Source organism: Mixophyes fleayi, chromosome 9, assembly GCF_038048845.1.
Source record: "Mixophyes fleayi isolate aMixFle1 chromosome 9, aMixFle1.hap1, whole genome shotgun sequence".
Lineage (NCBI taxonomy): Eukaryota > Metazoa > Chordata > Amphibia > Anura > Limnodynastidae > Mixophyes > Mixophyes fleayi.
Genome location: NC_134410.1, coordinates 127,962,004 through 127,978,333, shown reverse-complemented (window position 1 = coordinate 127,978,333; position 16,330 = coordinate 127,962,004). Strand labels below are relative to the sequence as shown.

The 16,330-nt window shown below is 42.9% G+C and overlaps 1 protein-coding gene across 2 annotated transcripts in view; it reads right to left on the bottom strand.

The window, feature by feature from the left end:
• Nucleotides 1–561: 561 nt before the first annotated feature.
• The window catches only part of LOC142101313 (carboxyl-terminal PDZ ligand of neuronal nitric oxide synthase protein-like), a 90,008-nt gene continuing 74,239 nt past the window's right edge, over nucleotides 562–16,330 (bottom strand). For both annotated transcript variants that reach the window (XM_075185686.1, XM_075185687.1), the window contains 7 exons: nucleotides 13,944–14,052; nucleotides 11,774–11,915; nucleotides 11,120–11,280; nucleotides 8,713–8,883; nucleotides 3,487–3,652; nucleotides 2,939–3,233; nucleotides 562–2,023 (listed from right to left, as the gene is read on the bottom strand). In XM_075185686.1, the coding sequence (XP_075041787.1) occupies nucleotides 1,471–2,023; nucleotides 2,939–3,233; nucleotides 3,487–3,652; nucleotides 8,713–8,883; nucleotides 11,120–11,280; nucleotides 11,774–11,915; nucleotides 13,944–14,052 (1,597 nt within the window). In that variant the 3' untranslated portion in view covers nucleotides 562–1,470. The remainder of the gene's footprint in view (nucleotides 2,024–2,938; nucleotides 3,234–3,486; nucleotides 3,653–8,712; nucleotides 8,884–11,119; nucleotides 11,281–11,773; nucleotides 11,916–13,943; nucleotides 14,053–16,330) is intronic.

Below are 16,330 nucleotides of genomic sequence, written 5' to 3'. Positions count from 1 at the left end.
ACCGTTACAGCGTTGGTATATGTGAGTACTCCTCCTGACCCTGCTGTGTGTGAGTATTACTCCTGACACCGCTGCGTGTGAGTACTCCTCCTGACACCGCTGCGTGCGAGTACTCCTCCTGACACTGCTGTGTGCGAGTACTCCTCCTGACACCGCTGCGTGCGAGTACTCCTCCTGACACTGCTGCGTGCGAGTACTCCTCCTGACACTGCTGCGTGCGAGTACTCCTCCTGACACTGCTGCGTGCGAGTACTCCTCCTGACACTGCTGCGTGCGAGTACTCCTCCTGACACTGCTGCGTGCGAGTACTCCTCCTGACACTGCTGCGTGCGAGTACTCCTCCTGACACCGCTGCGTGCGAGTACTCCTCCTGACACCGCTGCGTGCGAGTACTCCTCCTGACACCGCTGCGTGCGAGTACTCCTCCTGACACCGCTGCGTGCGAGTACTCCTCCTGCCACTGCTGCGTGCGAGTATTACTCCTGCCTAGTGAAGATAAAAATGAAGGTCACTCTTGTGCAATGCACCCTGGGTTTTATCTGTTAATGTTTGGCCACTCCGGATACTGCTTGGCAACATTTGGCTTAATCAGTCAGAAATAACACTCTAGAATGGAGTGTATCTGACCTTCTCTGATCTACCCAGAAGCAGGCTCTGTTCCCACTTAAAGTCCTTGCTGCTTACTGATAACGCAGCGACTTTAAAGCGGGATACCCGGGTTTTCCACAGTGTTTACCATTTATAAAACATTTTCTATTCCTTTACATAGTGGCAAGAACAGAACATTGCTACGACAAATGATAACAATGTACCAAGGCAGCAAGCGCTGCGCTCGTCTCTATCGGCAGATCCAGATTATACATTTTAAAGGAAATAACACTTTGAATATTACAAACTATACCTTAGTGTCGTACATGATACACACGCCTTCTGTTTTTTAATTCTATTCGACTTCTCTTCCTAGAGGTTCTAAAAATATATCCCTTGCCCCCCCCCCCCTTCCCCATCTAAACTGTGAAAAGAAATCACAAAAAATAGTCCACGCTCTTCTGACAAAGCAAAAAAAAATGTAAGCGGCTCTAGAGATAAAAAATATAATTTTGCAGCAAATGATTTCTAAAGCGTTACCGAGGTGATAGAATGCAGATAGTAGTTCCTGTAAATTGTTACATTTACCATGTATTGAAAAAAATTGTGATCAATCTGTTCGTCCCGTCCCCTGCACATATCTTGTGCTGATCACTTGTCTCCAAAATGGGAGTATAAACAGCGGAGAAAGAGGGGTTGGCGTTTCCTCCAGCGTCTGACCGCGCCCTGCTTTACAAACCCGCCAGGCCTACGGGAGAGAAACGCGACCTCTTAGTATTGTAGACTTGCGCTTCCTTATACAAATACGCTACATCCTTTTCATCTGTCACTTTCCTGGAAGAACAAGTGTTGACTTCGGTAACTGGCCAATCGCCTGTTCCGTCAGTTGCCATTTTTAATTAGCCGCCACTGCTTATGTACCGCTAAGTGCTCATCCGAATCCATGTCGGGAAAGTCGTCTTCGGAGAAGCTGATGTGTAAGCAGGTGTCATTCGCAGTGGAAAACGGCAACGTGTTTTCAATGCTCAGCGTCTTCACTAATCCGTTGCACGCCGGCATTTCCTGCACGATGGTTGCCGTGTCTTCCAGGTTATCGTAACTGCTGGTGATGGAATGGAAGGTTCCGTTCTCTTCTATGGACTCGTGGTGGAAAGACGTCCGAGACATCTCCTTGATGGGGGAAAGGTCTCCGTTCTCAAATCCTGGGAAATAAGAGTTTTTGAAGGATGGACTGGTGCCCTCAGAGTCGAACTCGGCGGGTGTTATTGAACAAGACGTGATCGTGGTAAAACTGGTCACGTTGACGCTGGCTGGAGTTGTGTGGGTCACACTCTCGGTTGACCTTGACTCGGTTATTTGCCCCGGCAGTATCTTTGATGACCTCTTTCTGATGATTGGGGGAGGTGGGACCAGTTTTGGAATAGAATGTAAAAGCCTTGGAGAGAAGGAGAGACAAAGATACCTGTTAAGTCTTGAAAACAAAATCATCTCCAAAATCGATCTTAAAGACGGTAACTATGTAGAATGCTGGATTATTAGATACATAATGTGAGATTACAAATAGCTGTATACTATGGTTTGTTGAGGAGCCCTTACCCACTGACTTCATAACTGATAATTGACGCTGTAATCTACGATACACCGGCTGATGGTTCTATAACGTGTGAGAATTAAGTTTAACATGCTAGATATATTACATGCTTACATTACTTTAACAAGGACCTGTCCTCGATACAATAAGAACATCTTGTACTTTTATCACATTAGGAAAATTGTATAGTTTCTGTTTGAGTCATTACATTTGTAAGCCCCGCCTCTTTGTGGTGACGTGTAGTAGCTTCTGATGGCCTGCAGATGGCAGTGTTTAACATGACACTTATACTATAACAGGTGTGAGCATGGTTTAATCCATGTATTCCAGCATAGTGGTGTATAATCCATAAGAGGAGCAGTCATTATAAAGTACAGGCATTATATGTATAAGCTGTCTAATACATCCAGCATGCTGGCATCAGTGCCACGGCGTACCAGGCTGTGTGCTGGTCACATGACCACAGGCAGTCGCTCCTACCCTCCGGGGGGCACACTAGAATATCTGGATGGCAGCGCATCAGAGGGTCACTGAGGCCACCATCTTATCCACTGGTGCCAAGTTACTTTTACTCTGATTAGGACCAGCGGGTTACATGAACCCTGCGTATATCAGTCACCAGGTCACATGTTTGTCATCATGGCGACTTATGAGATTGCTGAGAGTTTATAGCTGTAATAGAACTTGGAGCACCGGTGTGATAGGACCGTCACAGGTACACTACATATGTCTCGCAGGGTTTATACCCAGTACACGTACTTGTCACAGTGTCCTCTCGGGATCTCTTCTCCCGTCTTCTCTTTAAGGACGTCTGTGACCTCTGACCCCTCCACCCTCCTGCAGACCACGTCCGTCCCACCAGTATCTTTCTCCAGGTTCAGGAGGTTGAGGTAAGACTCCCCAATGTTGTTCCCGTTCAGGGCGGGGGCCGGGCGGTTCTGCAGACTGGCCGGGGTGGAGGTGGAAGGGAGGTTGATTTCGAGGCTGTACAGGTTCTTTAAGTTCAGGGACAGAGATTGAGCAATCGCCAGGTTATGTAAAGACTTCTTGTCCACTGTGAAGAGCAGGAAAGAAAAGTATATTATGAGTGGTAAGATTAGGTGGCTCATTATAGATAACATAACAAATACAGTAAACTCATTAGAGGCTGCTGGCCTCAGGAGGTGACATGGAAGTGGTTTCAGCTTTTTGTCCTATACACCCCCCCCACACCCCTGCTCGTTGTCTGAGCGCTGGCCCGTGTTATATCACATACAGAGAGTAACATCTAGTTATACAGTCACCATCATGTCTTCACTAGCGCTCACCGCTGTGGTTAGAGTCCGATCTGATCTCCAGCTCCTTCAGCTGTTTCACCAGCAGTGAGATGTGCTGCAGTAAGTCGCGGTTGGTCAGTAGCAGCTGCCTGACCCGGGACTGTGACTCAATGCGGGCCGCCGTCTCTGCCGCCAGCTGGTCCTTCAGCAGCTGTACCTGATAATTCACAAATAACAAAGGTCTCGTTACACAACAAACGAGCCCATTATTCTCGCTCTCCTACCTGAAACTGTTCAACTTCTTCCCCTATCTAAAGTTTAGAGATTATAGATCCGGGGGTATAGTCACTAAACTGCAGGTTTGAAAAAGTGGAGATGTTGCCTATAGCAACCAATCAGATTCTAGTTATTTATTTAGTACATTCTACAAAATGACAGCTAGAATATGCCTGGTTGCTATAGGCAACATCTCCAGTTTTTCAAAACTGCAGTTTATTAAATTATACCTAATGTACAATACTCTGAACAAAATTCATTTACTTTCCACTAGTATGGATTGAATCAGCAACCACTTGCTACTTGTGCATACAAATGAATGGTTAAAAGATAAAATGTAATTTTGTGATGACAGGGGGCCTGATTCATTAAGGATCTTAAAAGAAGAGGTATCTTATTTCAGTCTCCTGACAAAACCATGTTACAATGCAAGGGGTGCAAACTAGGTTTCTGTTTTACACATAAGTTAAATACTGTTTTTTCCATCTAACACACAAATACTTGATAGCTTATTTGTACACTGAAATTTAAAGTTGATATTTGTGCGCTACATGAAAAACAGTCAGTATTTAACTTATGTACAAAACAGAAAACTAGTTTGCACCCCTAGCATTGTAACATGGTTTTTGTCCAGGAGATTGAAATAAGATACCTCTTCTTTTAAGATCCTTAATGAATCAGGCCCATGATCATTATAAAAATGTCATATAACCAATGTCATCAAACTTGCTCCAACACAGATCAGGCAGGTTCCAATTATAAGTACATGGGCAAGTAAATGAGGAAGTAATTGGATGTGTTAGGAGTGCCATCTACTGGCAGCATGTTTACATTACACACAAAACTTTTACCAGGTTTGATTGGCTGGATACTGATCAAAAATAAATTTTCACACTAAATTTCTTACCCTCAAAATTTAACATTATGCAACTTAACATGATCCAAGTGATGAGCTGTGCAGTGGATTTAAGGGGACGTAACAAAAGGTTAATTCTCTGACACATAACCCAATGTATACAATATACTGTACTAGCTATAATGACCAGGTTGTCCTATGTGAATTGTGTAAAGACAGTTGTATTTATGGAGCATATGTGAGTAGTGTCTAGGTGTACATACATACAGGTTGGGATAGGTAACTTTATAATGAATGAGGAGGGGGAGGGATTAGAAGATTTCAATGTTCAGCAGCCACCAAATAAGTTTCCGAATATCAGGAGCATGTGATTTATGTGCTGAGATAATCCCTCTGCCTGCCCTGGGGGAGGGGGACGGGGGCATTTTCCATTCTAATGTGTCCTAGAAGCACGGGGCGCCTGTTGGTGCTCCTGCTCGATACTACAGGTATATAGGACCACACCAAAAAACCAAAGCAAGATCCAGGGACAAGGCGCAGGTTGGAGGGAGATGGGAAACGGGTCGAGAATTAGATTAGCTGCCTGTAAGGCCGTAATATCCATCTGCTGCTCCTCTTTATTGCTGTGCAATCCATAGAGGGTTTGCAAGTCCCGTATTCACTCAAACTCATGTGGGAGACTATTGTAACCCCAATTCCCTCTATAAACCTAGAGAGATTCATAGTTCACCTCTGTAATTAAAGGGTATATACCACATGCAATTCTGTTGGGGGAATTTAATTCCCCCTGAATTTCCGCGGCGTTAAAAACATATTACCCTTATTATGGTAGTTTTAACCCGGCTCAAAGAGCTGCGAGCAGAAAGCTGGCGTTGAAACTACTGTAATAATGCGCAGGCCGCGTTACTTTTACCCGTTACGCGGCCAATTGAATTCTCCCCGTGTTTTAAGTCACATACATTATATATATATATATATATATATATATATATATATATATATATATATATATATATATATGAAATCCATTAAAAATATACACATTTGTTATGACATCAGATATACACATATATATACAAGGCAATTTTATACAAGTGGCGGAAAATGTACTTTAAAATGGGGGTAAGTTAACTCCATATTTTATACCAAATACTTTATAATAAAAGAGTGGTGAATTAAGGGCCAGCTGTTTATTTATAATAAAATATGTAACTAATTTGCCATTTTAAGGAGTTTCCGAGACTTCTGTCTGTTTTATAGAATGACCCACTTATTGCTATTACCCCATGTACAAAGCAAACAGCTGGTGGAAATATATAAAAACACAACTGTCCTTGAGATGCAGATACGGATGTCTACATATAGGCCCACCGGTGTCACATGTGTCAGGCTGCTGTCTAAGGTACAGACATCAATCTGTTACAATGTTTCCGCCTGTCAATTAGGAGGGTGGGGTGCAGCTTATGTTTTGGGAATGGCAACCACAATATACAGAGTGGGTATTGCTGAAGGACACCTCGGATAACCCTGTTATGATAAAATACACCATGAAATCCAATTTCCTCCGACCCCTTCACAGGATAAAGATACTGGGATGAAAGGACACAAAGCCCAGATAGACCATTTTAGTATCTGTACCGCAGCTCACCAAGCAGACTATATGGTCATCCAGACGGGAGGCGGATACGGGACTCTGGTGCAAATTAAACGTTAAAATTCCGTAGTGGTAAAGATGGGGAAATTAACTTAGTTGCTGAACAGAAAAGAGGATTTATATGAAGATGGCCAGGAATATAAGAACAGAGTTTTAGGGTGGAATTCCTAAATCACCAGACACAGGATCATTATATATTTTTGGGAGAAGGTAATTCTAGAAGGTGTAACCTCTGAGGGGAAAACTGTAATTAGAACCACGTGGGTTGGAAAACTCCCAGACAAAGATTTCAGGATGAATAATAACCGCCACAGACTAAGGGGAGGGTGAGTGTCAACATGAGCAGGTGTAGGTGGTTACTGATCAGAGATTGGACGGGTGAGTGTACTTTAGCGTGATTGTCACGCATTTCTGTGATGCTTCGTACATGAGCGTCTCGTGAATATGGCGATTTTTAACTTTTGATGAAAACCACCCTTTAACCCGTCTCCGCCTATGTGTCTGCAGATAGCGATCAGAGCTGAGTGTTCTTCATGTAACTTCTGCTTTGGTGTTTGTAGACATCCATCATCTCCTGTATCGGCTAACAAATGCGGATTGTTTCTGGGAGTTGTTGTGTGAACAATCAGTGGTAGAACCCGATGAGTGATTGGCGTGGCCGCGTCTGGCGATCTCGCTGGACACCTTGATTACAGCAGCTGCCGCCATAGCTGCGATCATGAGGAACAAGTGTCTGGCTCTGTATCTAGCAGCGAGCGCGATGCCTTATTACTTACTATTATCGCAGATTTGTAAGGTGCTACAGTGCTCCGCAGCGCCGTACAGTAGGGAAAACAGGACATACATAAAACAGGGACATACATAAAACAGGGACATACATAAAACAGGGACATACATAAAACAGGGACATGCAAAGTAGACAAAATAAATGCAGACATGAAACTAAGGACATGGAGGACTCTGCTCATTAAGTGAAAGAGGTCGCAGCTGAAACAAGAGGAGTGAGTGTGGCTCAGAGTGGAGATTGAGACAGCTGTGAGTGTGCATTAGTGTGAGTAGTATCAGAGATGAGGTAAGCTCTAAAAAAAGAGAAGATTTTAGAGAGCATCTAATGATTTGAAGGCTGTGGGAAAGTCTGATTGGGCGTGGTAGAGAATTCCATAAGTGGGGAGCAGCACAGGAGAAGTCTTGTAGGCAGGAGTGAGAGGTGGTTACCAGAGACGAGACAAGGCGCAGGTCAGAGGTAGATCATTTTTATATGATATTTGATATGTATGCAGAGGTGTTCAGGGCTTTGTAGGTAAGGCTGAGTAATATGAATAGGATTCTGGAGGACACAGGGGGTCAGTGTAGGGATCTGCAGAGTGGTGCAGCAGATGTGGAGCGGTGAGAGAGGAAGATCAGTCTTGCAGCAGCATTTAGGATGGATTGAGATTGAAGTGTGGATATATGGGTGTCGGGAATATCAGATAACAGGAGGTTGCAGTAGTTAAGCTTTAGAATAATATTGGGCTACTTTGAGCTGTCAGTGTCTGTGTAACCCAAAAACAAGGAGGAAGGATGTATATTTAGGAGAAGTGCAGGACAGTTGTGGTTGTCAGTAATGACTGTCATCTTTCATGTCTCCGCCTCCCACGGTCTCTTCTCGCTGCACAGAGATGTCGATCACTAATGACGGCATTATTACAGGTGTCTGATAACGCTGCTGCCTTACAGTAGCCGCACACACTGTCCCCACATCCAGCGACAATTGTTATACGGCTACCTTATGTATCATGTGTTCCTTATACCTCTAGATTGTAAGCTCATAGGGTCAGGGACATCTTTACCTGCTGTTTCATGTTTGTATTATGATCCCCCTCAATGTAGAGCAGTGTTGGCTAACTTATGACACTCCAGGTGTTGTGAAACTACAAGTCCCAGCATGCTTTGCCAATATATAGCAGCTTATTGCTGGAAGGGTATGCTGGGACTTGTAGTTTAACACCACCTGGAGTGCCACAGGGTAGCCAACACTGATGTAGAGCGATGTAATAATCTGATGGTAACTCCTGGTCTGCTCCCAGCGGTGAGACGGGCGAGAGCTGCACATCAGCATCTCATAACCTGGAGTTATCAAAGCTGCTGAGTCAGCTTACACTACAACTATTAGTGCCAGCTCTTGCGTGGTACTGGATGAGGAGGCACTCAACTGACTCTGTCCTCACCCTCACTCCATGTTACGGGATGAGAAGGGCACTCCCCTGAGTGTGTGTCCTCACCCTCACTCCGTGTTACTGGATGAGGAGGGTACTCCCCTGAGTGTGTGTTCTCACCCTCACTCCGTGTTACCGGATGAGGAGGGTACTCCCCTGAGTGTTTGTTCTCACCCTCACTCCGTGTTACTGGATGAGGAGGGCACTCCCCTGAGTGCGTGTCCTCACCCTGTGTTACTGGATGAGGAGGGCACTCCCCTGAGTGCGTGTCCTCACCCTCACTCCATGTTACTCACCTGTGCTACGGCCACCTGAGTCTGTTGCTGCTGCTGCAGGAGCTGGTGTTGGAGAAGCTGCAGCCGATGCTGGGAGGCCAGGGGGGTCAGGGCAGAGATGGAGATACTGCTGCTGCTGGGAGTGCAGAGTCTCTGTGACACTGCGGAGAACGTGGAGCAGTTCTCTATGTCCTGGAGAGGAAACAGAGAGAAGGTCACAGCGGAGTCCTGACTATAACCAGACCTATAGCATCACTTTGTCTGATGTGTTCCTGAATAATGACTCATTTACATTCACATTAATAAGCAGTAATGACAAGCAGCAGTCCAAGCTGGTGTTATAAACAATATATAGGAGCCTAGTTATTTACATTTGGAATTTTTCCATGTTTAACATGTAACAAAAATGAATTACAGAATGACAGCGAGTGTCTCTATACAGAGAGAGGAAGACACCAGGTAATGTAATATACAGTATCCACGGATGATTGGACCGGGCGACTGATCGGATACATAGGGGAGTGGTTTCACATTTCTGATGGGAGTCAATGAGAATCCCCATGTAATTCTGTGGGCTATATTTTGGGGGTGTGGGAGATTTATCTATTTATACCCCCACCCAGCAGATTGTTTTCTTTTTTTCTATTAGGAGTTACTTTAATAAAAAAACAAACAAAAAACCAACTATCTACATTGTTGTGAGGTGGAGGGAGTGTGTATCCTGTACAGATAAAATGTTTCATTATTACTTAGAATAAACCCTATACCCCAATCATAACTCACCTTTTTTAGGTGCAATGGACAGGGGTCTAGTAGAGAACTTGGGGATAGGGGGCAGCATAGTATACAACGGCAATCAGTGGCTCTCCTATTTTCGAAATACGTCTCTGCCTGCTGGGACTTGTAGTACCACAGCAGCTGGAGGGTTACAGGCTACGTATTTTGCATACAACGCTTCCTGGGCAACATGTGGCTTTCCAGTTGTTGTGGAACTACAAGTCTCAGCAATGCTGATACAGCTCCACCATAACATACAGAACATGGAAATACAAAGGTGGTCCTTTCAGACGCTGACTGGTCTCCATAATCCATCTCCATAATTCTCTGCTCCATATACAGAAGACAGACCACACCTGACCTCACTGTGTCTTCGTGTAGTGAATGAAAGTCCCCACTAGATGGCTCCACCAGTCAAGGAATTTAACTACATTTGCAGATTTAATGATCACCAAGAGGCCCATAGAACGCCCTTAATGAAACGCCTCCCAAATTACAATGGCTTCACACTTAATATAAGGGCAATTCATCCATGATTTTATTGGCCATCCAGAATTTTATTGGCGGGAAACTGCCTTAGAAATAAAACGGTTTTTCATAGCGATAATGGTTCAGATTGGCACATTTGAAGCCAATGCGTTGAATCACCCTGACTCCTGTGTGACCCCGTTTCTGTACTATACTGCATCTAAAGTGCACCATTACCGAGACACACTCATCCAAAGGTAACCTGTAACGCTGGGTACACACCTATGTAATCTGACTTCAGATGCAATATCTGTAACATTTCACCAACGACTGAAAGTCCCGATGAGCAGCAGATTCCTGTGTACACACCTACACGATTTACCTTCACATCTGTGATCTTCATCTCTCATAACCATCTGCTCAGTAGATGGTGACTCTGTACATTGTACAGATATCTGCCTACACTGCTGGTCGTGAGTGTGTACACACTGCCATATTTACCTGACATCGTTCCATCGCTGATCGTGATTTTTAGGAAGTTTATAAAACCAAAATCAACAGATGCGATGTGCTTTGGTCGATAAAACAGGATCGTGGGAGTGCACACATCACTGTGATATCTGACCAAACAGTCGTGGATCGTGTGATCTACACCATAATTGCATAATGTGTACTCAGCTTAACTATTTTACGTGTTGTCTCAAAACTAGGTAAAACATTTGACTATATTCTTGTACTGTGCAATACCCTACTGAAACCTCTCCGACCCTTCCGAGAGCTTTTCATTTTGCTTACTTTCCGACTTTGCCGTGAAGTTAGTGGAAATGAGGAACGCCCCATTTTTAACAAAAATACAAATTTTCATTGGCCAAAGGGCAAAAAAAAAACCCCAGTTTTTTTTACATTTATAGAGGGAAAAAATAAAAAAGCTAAAATATAATTCTAAATAAGCAAAACTTCTGAATATAAAGTATTTTAGAAATCGATCTTGAAAAGGTCTCCATTCAGTTAAATTACATCTCTATATCCCATCCGTCGCAGATTCCATAAAGTAATGAATAATGTCGTTTTAAGCAGGTAAAATGTTTTGGTTCCATCTTTAAGAAATAGGCCCCTAATCCTACGTGACTCTAGAAGGTCTATCACGGTCTTACTGCGCGGTAGGAGCATCATGTCGTCTTACCCGCTCGTTCTGTTCCTTTAGGACTTTCACGCATCTCACAATTTCCAGGTCAGCCGCAGAAATGGCGCGTTCGCAGGTTCCCTTATCACCGACAACCGCGCTCTTCACGTTACCGCCGGCCTCTTCAGTATCTTTATTCTCGGCGACGGTCAGTTGCCAGCCTGCCGAAGGAGAAATTGGAGAATAGGAAGAAAAAAAAAAAAAAAACTTTGAAAATGTTGTCTGTGCTTTGAATACTAATCTGCCTGTTGCTTCATTTGCAACGACTGAACTAATTTGGAAAAAGTATGAATACGCTCACAATAGATCAGGTGACCTGCAAAGTATCTGCGCTCTCAGCAAAGATCCGCCGTTAACTCTGTCCCTGCCAGCGCTGGGCACGAATACTGCACAGAAGCCGGAATGAGCAATTACACAAGGACAAAGGGCGCATTGTTCATTTGCATATAAATTTATGGATTACATGCATGGCTGGGGAATATTATGAGAGACTAAAATAAAACTGAATATCGCCATTTGTCGCTTGTCATTCCGCTTGTCCACAGTCACTGCGGATGTGATCCTCATTTAGATCATTAGATCTACGCACAATAGGGCTCGCAGCTGTTCCACCAGCTGAACGCGCTTCACTAATGCGCCTCTGTCTCCGTCTACCTTCCAAGTTCTGCTCATCCACCGACTTGTCGCTGGCCCCATCTGCCTGCCCGTCTGCGTTCTGCTGGGCGTGTTGCAGGCTCATTTTGTGGCACACTTCAAAGGCTTGTCCGACCGTCCGCACGATCTGCATCGCCTGGCTCTAGAGATGGGGAAGGCTCGTTATAGAGGATATCCAGCATGATATAAGCCTTATATAAGACTTGCTGTATATATAAAGTCAACTTTTAGAGATAAATGTAACATTCTCCATAATAACAGACTATTTGAGGCTACAATTGAGAAACAAGATACATAGAGCAGATTACACAATAATGACACCTATACAGAATACACAGATTAAACAACTTAATGTATCTTGAGGGATGCGATATATGTAGAGGGGAAGGAACGGGTAAATCTGGGATGGGACATATTTGGGATGATGCTCTGAGACTGCCACGTACAGGACCCCACAAAGGTCACGATTTCACCAGAGAGAGCGACGTATTGTGGCTCCTGTGGAGGAAGAGGTGACGTCCCTGGGAACCAGCCCAGCCCCAGTTCTACATTGAGACTCAAATGGAAGATCCTGTACCGCGATCCATTATACATCGCTCTGTCATCCCTCTCCGACGACACAGGACAGTTGTACCAAACAAGGTCAGTGGGGTTTTAGGGAATGAGCATAATGTTATGTAAAACAAAGATACAATCGTCAATATTGTCATTTAAATTCACATTAATAAGCAGTAGTCCAAACTGGTGTTATAAACAATATATAGGAGCCTATTTATTTACATTTGGACTTTTGTTATGTTAATTATCATCTGCCATCGCAGCCATGACAGATACATTTACGGAGCAATTCACTACTGAAGTCATATAGGGATACGAGGCAGACGCTGCGATGACTTAACGTTAACTCCAGGTTCTGACCCGGAGTCGATACTGTGCATGAACTAACGCAAAGGTAGAGCAGGAAGGCAGCGGAGAAGATCCTCTCCTGCGATGCTCTCCCTATAGCATTAAATGGCCAATGTCATCCGTTACAAGTTCTATAAAGCATTTCGGAGCTTGATAAAATTGCCCAGACCGCAGTTCCCATTGAGCATTATGGGGACTGCGGTTTAATGTGGAAATTTACCTAATGCAGGAGTTATCTCCGATATTTCTTGCGTTGGGCTTTTATTAAATGAACATTTTACTTAAAAATGCCTAAACCACGCGGAAAAAGCAATGTCCACATTAGAGCTTCACAAACAGCCCCAGTGTGGTGTCACACGGTCGCTTTTCAGCCTTCATAGCGCTCCTATGTCACCATCTGAGGCAGTGGAGTGAACGGGGAACGTTCCTCCTATCACACAGAGGATGAAATGCTGCGGATTAATGGAGGTTCCATCCACTGCGGCGATCCCAAAGACAGCCGGTTTTTAATTTTTAAATCAAGTTTAGTTTGAAGAATATTTTCGGCTGGCGGGTGCCAGGTCTGTAGGAAGGATAAATAGCTGTATAAAAGCTGCAGAGTTGACTCTGCCAATCCAACATATTTCTTCAGGGTTAGAGACAGTGAAGGAGAAGGAAGAGCAGTACGTGTGCGGCAGCAGCAGCAGCCAGGATCGTCCCCGCATGGCATTGGCACCGCATGGATTATCCAGGAGCCAATTTGCCCTCTTAACCCTAAATAAGACTATTTCTGTATACTGCTAAGGTCTCCCGTATTAAGGGATATTTAGAAATAGCAGTGTAGGGGGACAGTTTTAGGAAAACTGAGGGCTAGGATGGTCACATCTTGGCTGCAACAGACTAAAAGCTGAAAATGCTTTTTTGTCCCTTCTGCACCTGATTGAACTACAAGGTGTAGATGGGGATGAGGATTATCAATGTGAACAGCAGGGGCACATGTATACAGCTCTGCACATGATCTCTGTAGTAGATTTATAGTTCAGCAATATATAGCTAAGCTCCCTGCATCATCCGCGTAGAAAGCCTCTACCGTGGGGCTTCCTGCATCATCCGCGTAGAAAGCCTCTACCGTGGGGCTCCCCGCATCATCCGCGTAGAAAGCCTCTACCGCGGGGCTTCCCACATCATCCGCGTAGAAAGCCTCTATCGTGGGGCTTCCCGCATCATCCAAATTGTCTACTATGAAAGGATATGTCAGTGGGAAGAAGCAGATGGTTGCACTCACCTTCTTTTTTGACTTGAAGACATTGCATTTAAACGTATTACTAGCCCCATCCCGAGCGATATAACTAAATATCTTCAGGTCCTGAGAGTCATGCGATACGTAAAATATTCTATGGGAGAAGGAAAAAACACATTTCAGTCTATTAGATTAATGTCCCAGTTCTTATTCTCAGTTATACAGAAATGCAAATGGATTTTTGACATGAATATTCAACACTGCTTGGAAGAGGAACATGGAAATTAAACATTCATTATAGCTCTTGGCCAGGCTAGAAATAGAGAAACTGGAAACAGGAAAATGAATATTACACTATTGTGGATTTGTGTGAAATTACGCTGGCAGACAGAACCCAACGAGCCGAGCCTGCCAATGACTGCCGGAATATATTGGATCATAAATTTCTATTCCTCTGACATATAATAACCAGATAGAATCTGCCCTCTGTCTCGATAATTATGCCGTTATATTATCCTTCTTTTATAATTAATGGTCCCCACAAATCATTTTGTTCCTTAAAGCAGCATATAAGATTCTTATTTTTTCTTTACATAGCAAATTAAGTAGCTTTTAATCATGCATCTAATAATTTTGCTATCCTCCTACAAATTATTTTCCTTTTCAAAAGCTTTCTAGTTGACAAACACAAATGGCTATATGTGACAGGGATCACCGCACTAAGTAAATAAATAATATCTTATAGTCAATAACCCCTATATAATTGAACATTAATTAGTTCCTAAATAGATCTAATATGTATAGAGGGTGCACCCTTACACTGTACTATAGGAATTGTAGAACGAAGAGAAAGAGTGTATCAAAGGGGCACTCCGGGGTATGGAGTGTAAAAATTTATATTTTATTAGTAATTATTAAAAATTGAAGTATCTTGATACAACTAGCGAAATATAAGGATAAAAACAAAGTGAGGGAAGTGAGAGTAAAATTGCAGTTTCTACTGCAAATCGCCTGTAATCTCACTACTAGTATTAAATTGATAAATCTTGGTATAAGAATATTTGCTGCTGTGATAATACTTGATCATTTAATAAAGAGTTCATATACATTAAAGTTGTTATTTTAACAATATTTCACGGATATAGATTGGCTATGGGTTATATAATTGATTGTCTGGATTGCAAGTAATAGTCCATGCCTAAATGATATCTGTGATCCTATATACTCCTAAGGTCATAACAGGTAGTGACTCCTATGTTGGCAATACAATGGACTAAGATAGAAATCAGGATAAAGCTAGCTCCGCCCTCCTAATCAGTCTCTGTGGTCATAGGGAGCTGTGTAGTAAAGTCACTGTGTTAATAGCCGTATATATTATGATATGATAATCAGTGATTTTAGCGGCACTCTATATAGCAATATTACCCTAACAGATACCATCTGATAAGAGATAAAGCGCAATAAGCTTGCTGTTATCTATGCTGTCTAAGAATTATTAGATGTTTTGCCAGCCCATTGATTAGCGGTTTTGTTGCCCCATAGTTTTGCTAAAATATGCAAGTATGATATATATTTCTTGGAGTGAACTAGGTATTGTTATTACAGCAGCGTGTGAGATACAAAGCGAACGCCGACGCGCGTTTCGCTTGTATGCTTTTTCAAGGCATACAAGCGAAACGCGCGTCGGCGTTCGCTTTGTATCTCACACGCTGCTGTAATAACAATACCTAGTTCACTCCAAGAAATATATATCATACTTGCATATTTTAGCAAAACTATGGGGCAACAAAACCGCTAATCAATGGGCTGGCAAAACATCTAATAATTCTTAGACAGCATAGATAACAGCAAGCTTATTGCGCTTTATCTCTTATCAGATGGTATCTGTTAGGGTAATATTGCTATATAGAGTGCCGCTAAAATCACTGATTATCATATCATAATATATACGGCTATTAACACAGTGACTTTACTACACAGCTCCCTATGACCACAGAGACTGATTAGGAGGGCGGAGCTAGCTTTATCCTGATTTCTATCTTAGTCCATTGTATTGCCAACATAGGAGTCACTACCTGTTATGACCTTAGGAGTATATAGGATCACAGATATCATTTAGGCATGGACTATTACTTGCAATCCAGACAATCAATTATATAACCCATAGCCAATCTATATCCGTGAAATATTGTTAAAATAACAACTTTAATGTATATGAACTCTTTATTAAATGATCAAGTATTATCACAGCAGCAAATATTCTTATACCAAGATTTATCAATTTAATACTAGTAGTGAGATTACAGGCGATTTGCAGTAGAAACTGCAATTTTACTCTCACTTCCCTCACTTTGTTTTTATCCTTATATTTCGCTAGTTGTATCAAGATACTTCAATTTTTAATAATTACTAATAAAATATAAATTTTTACA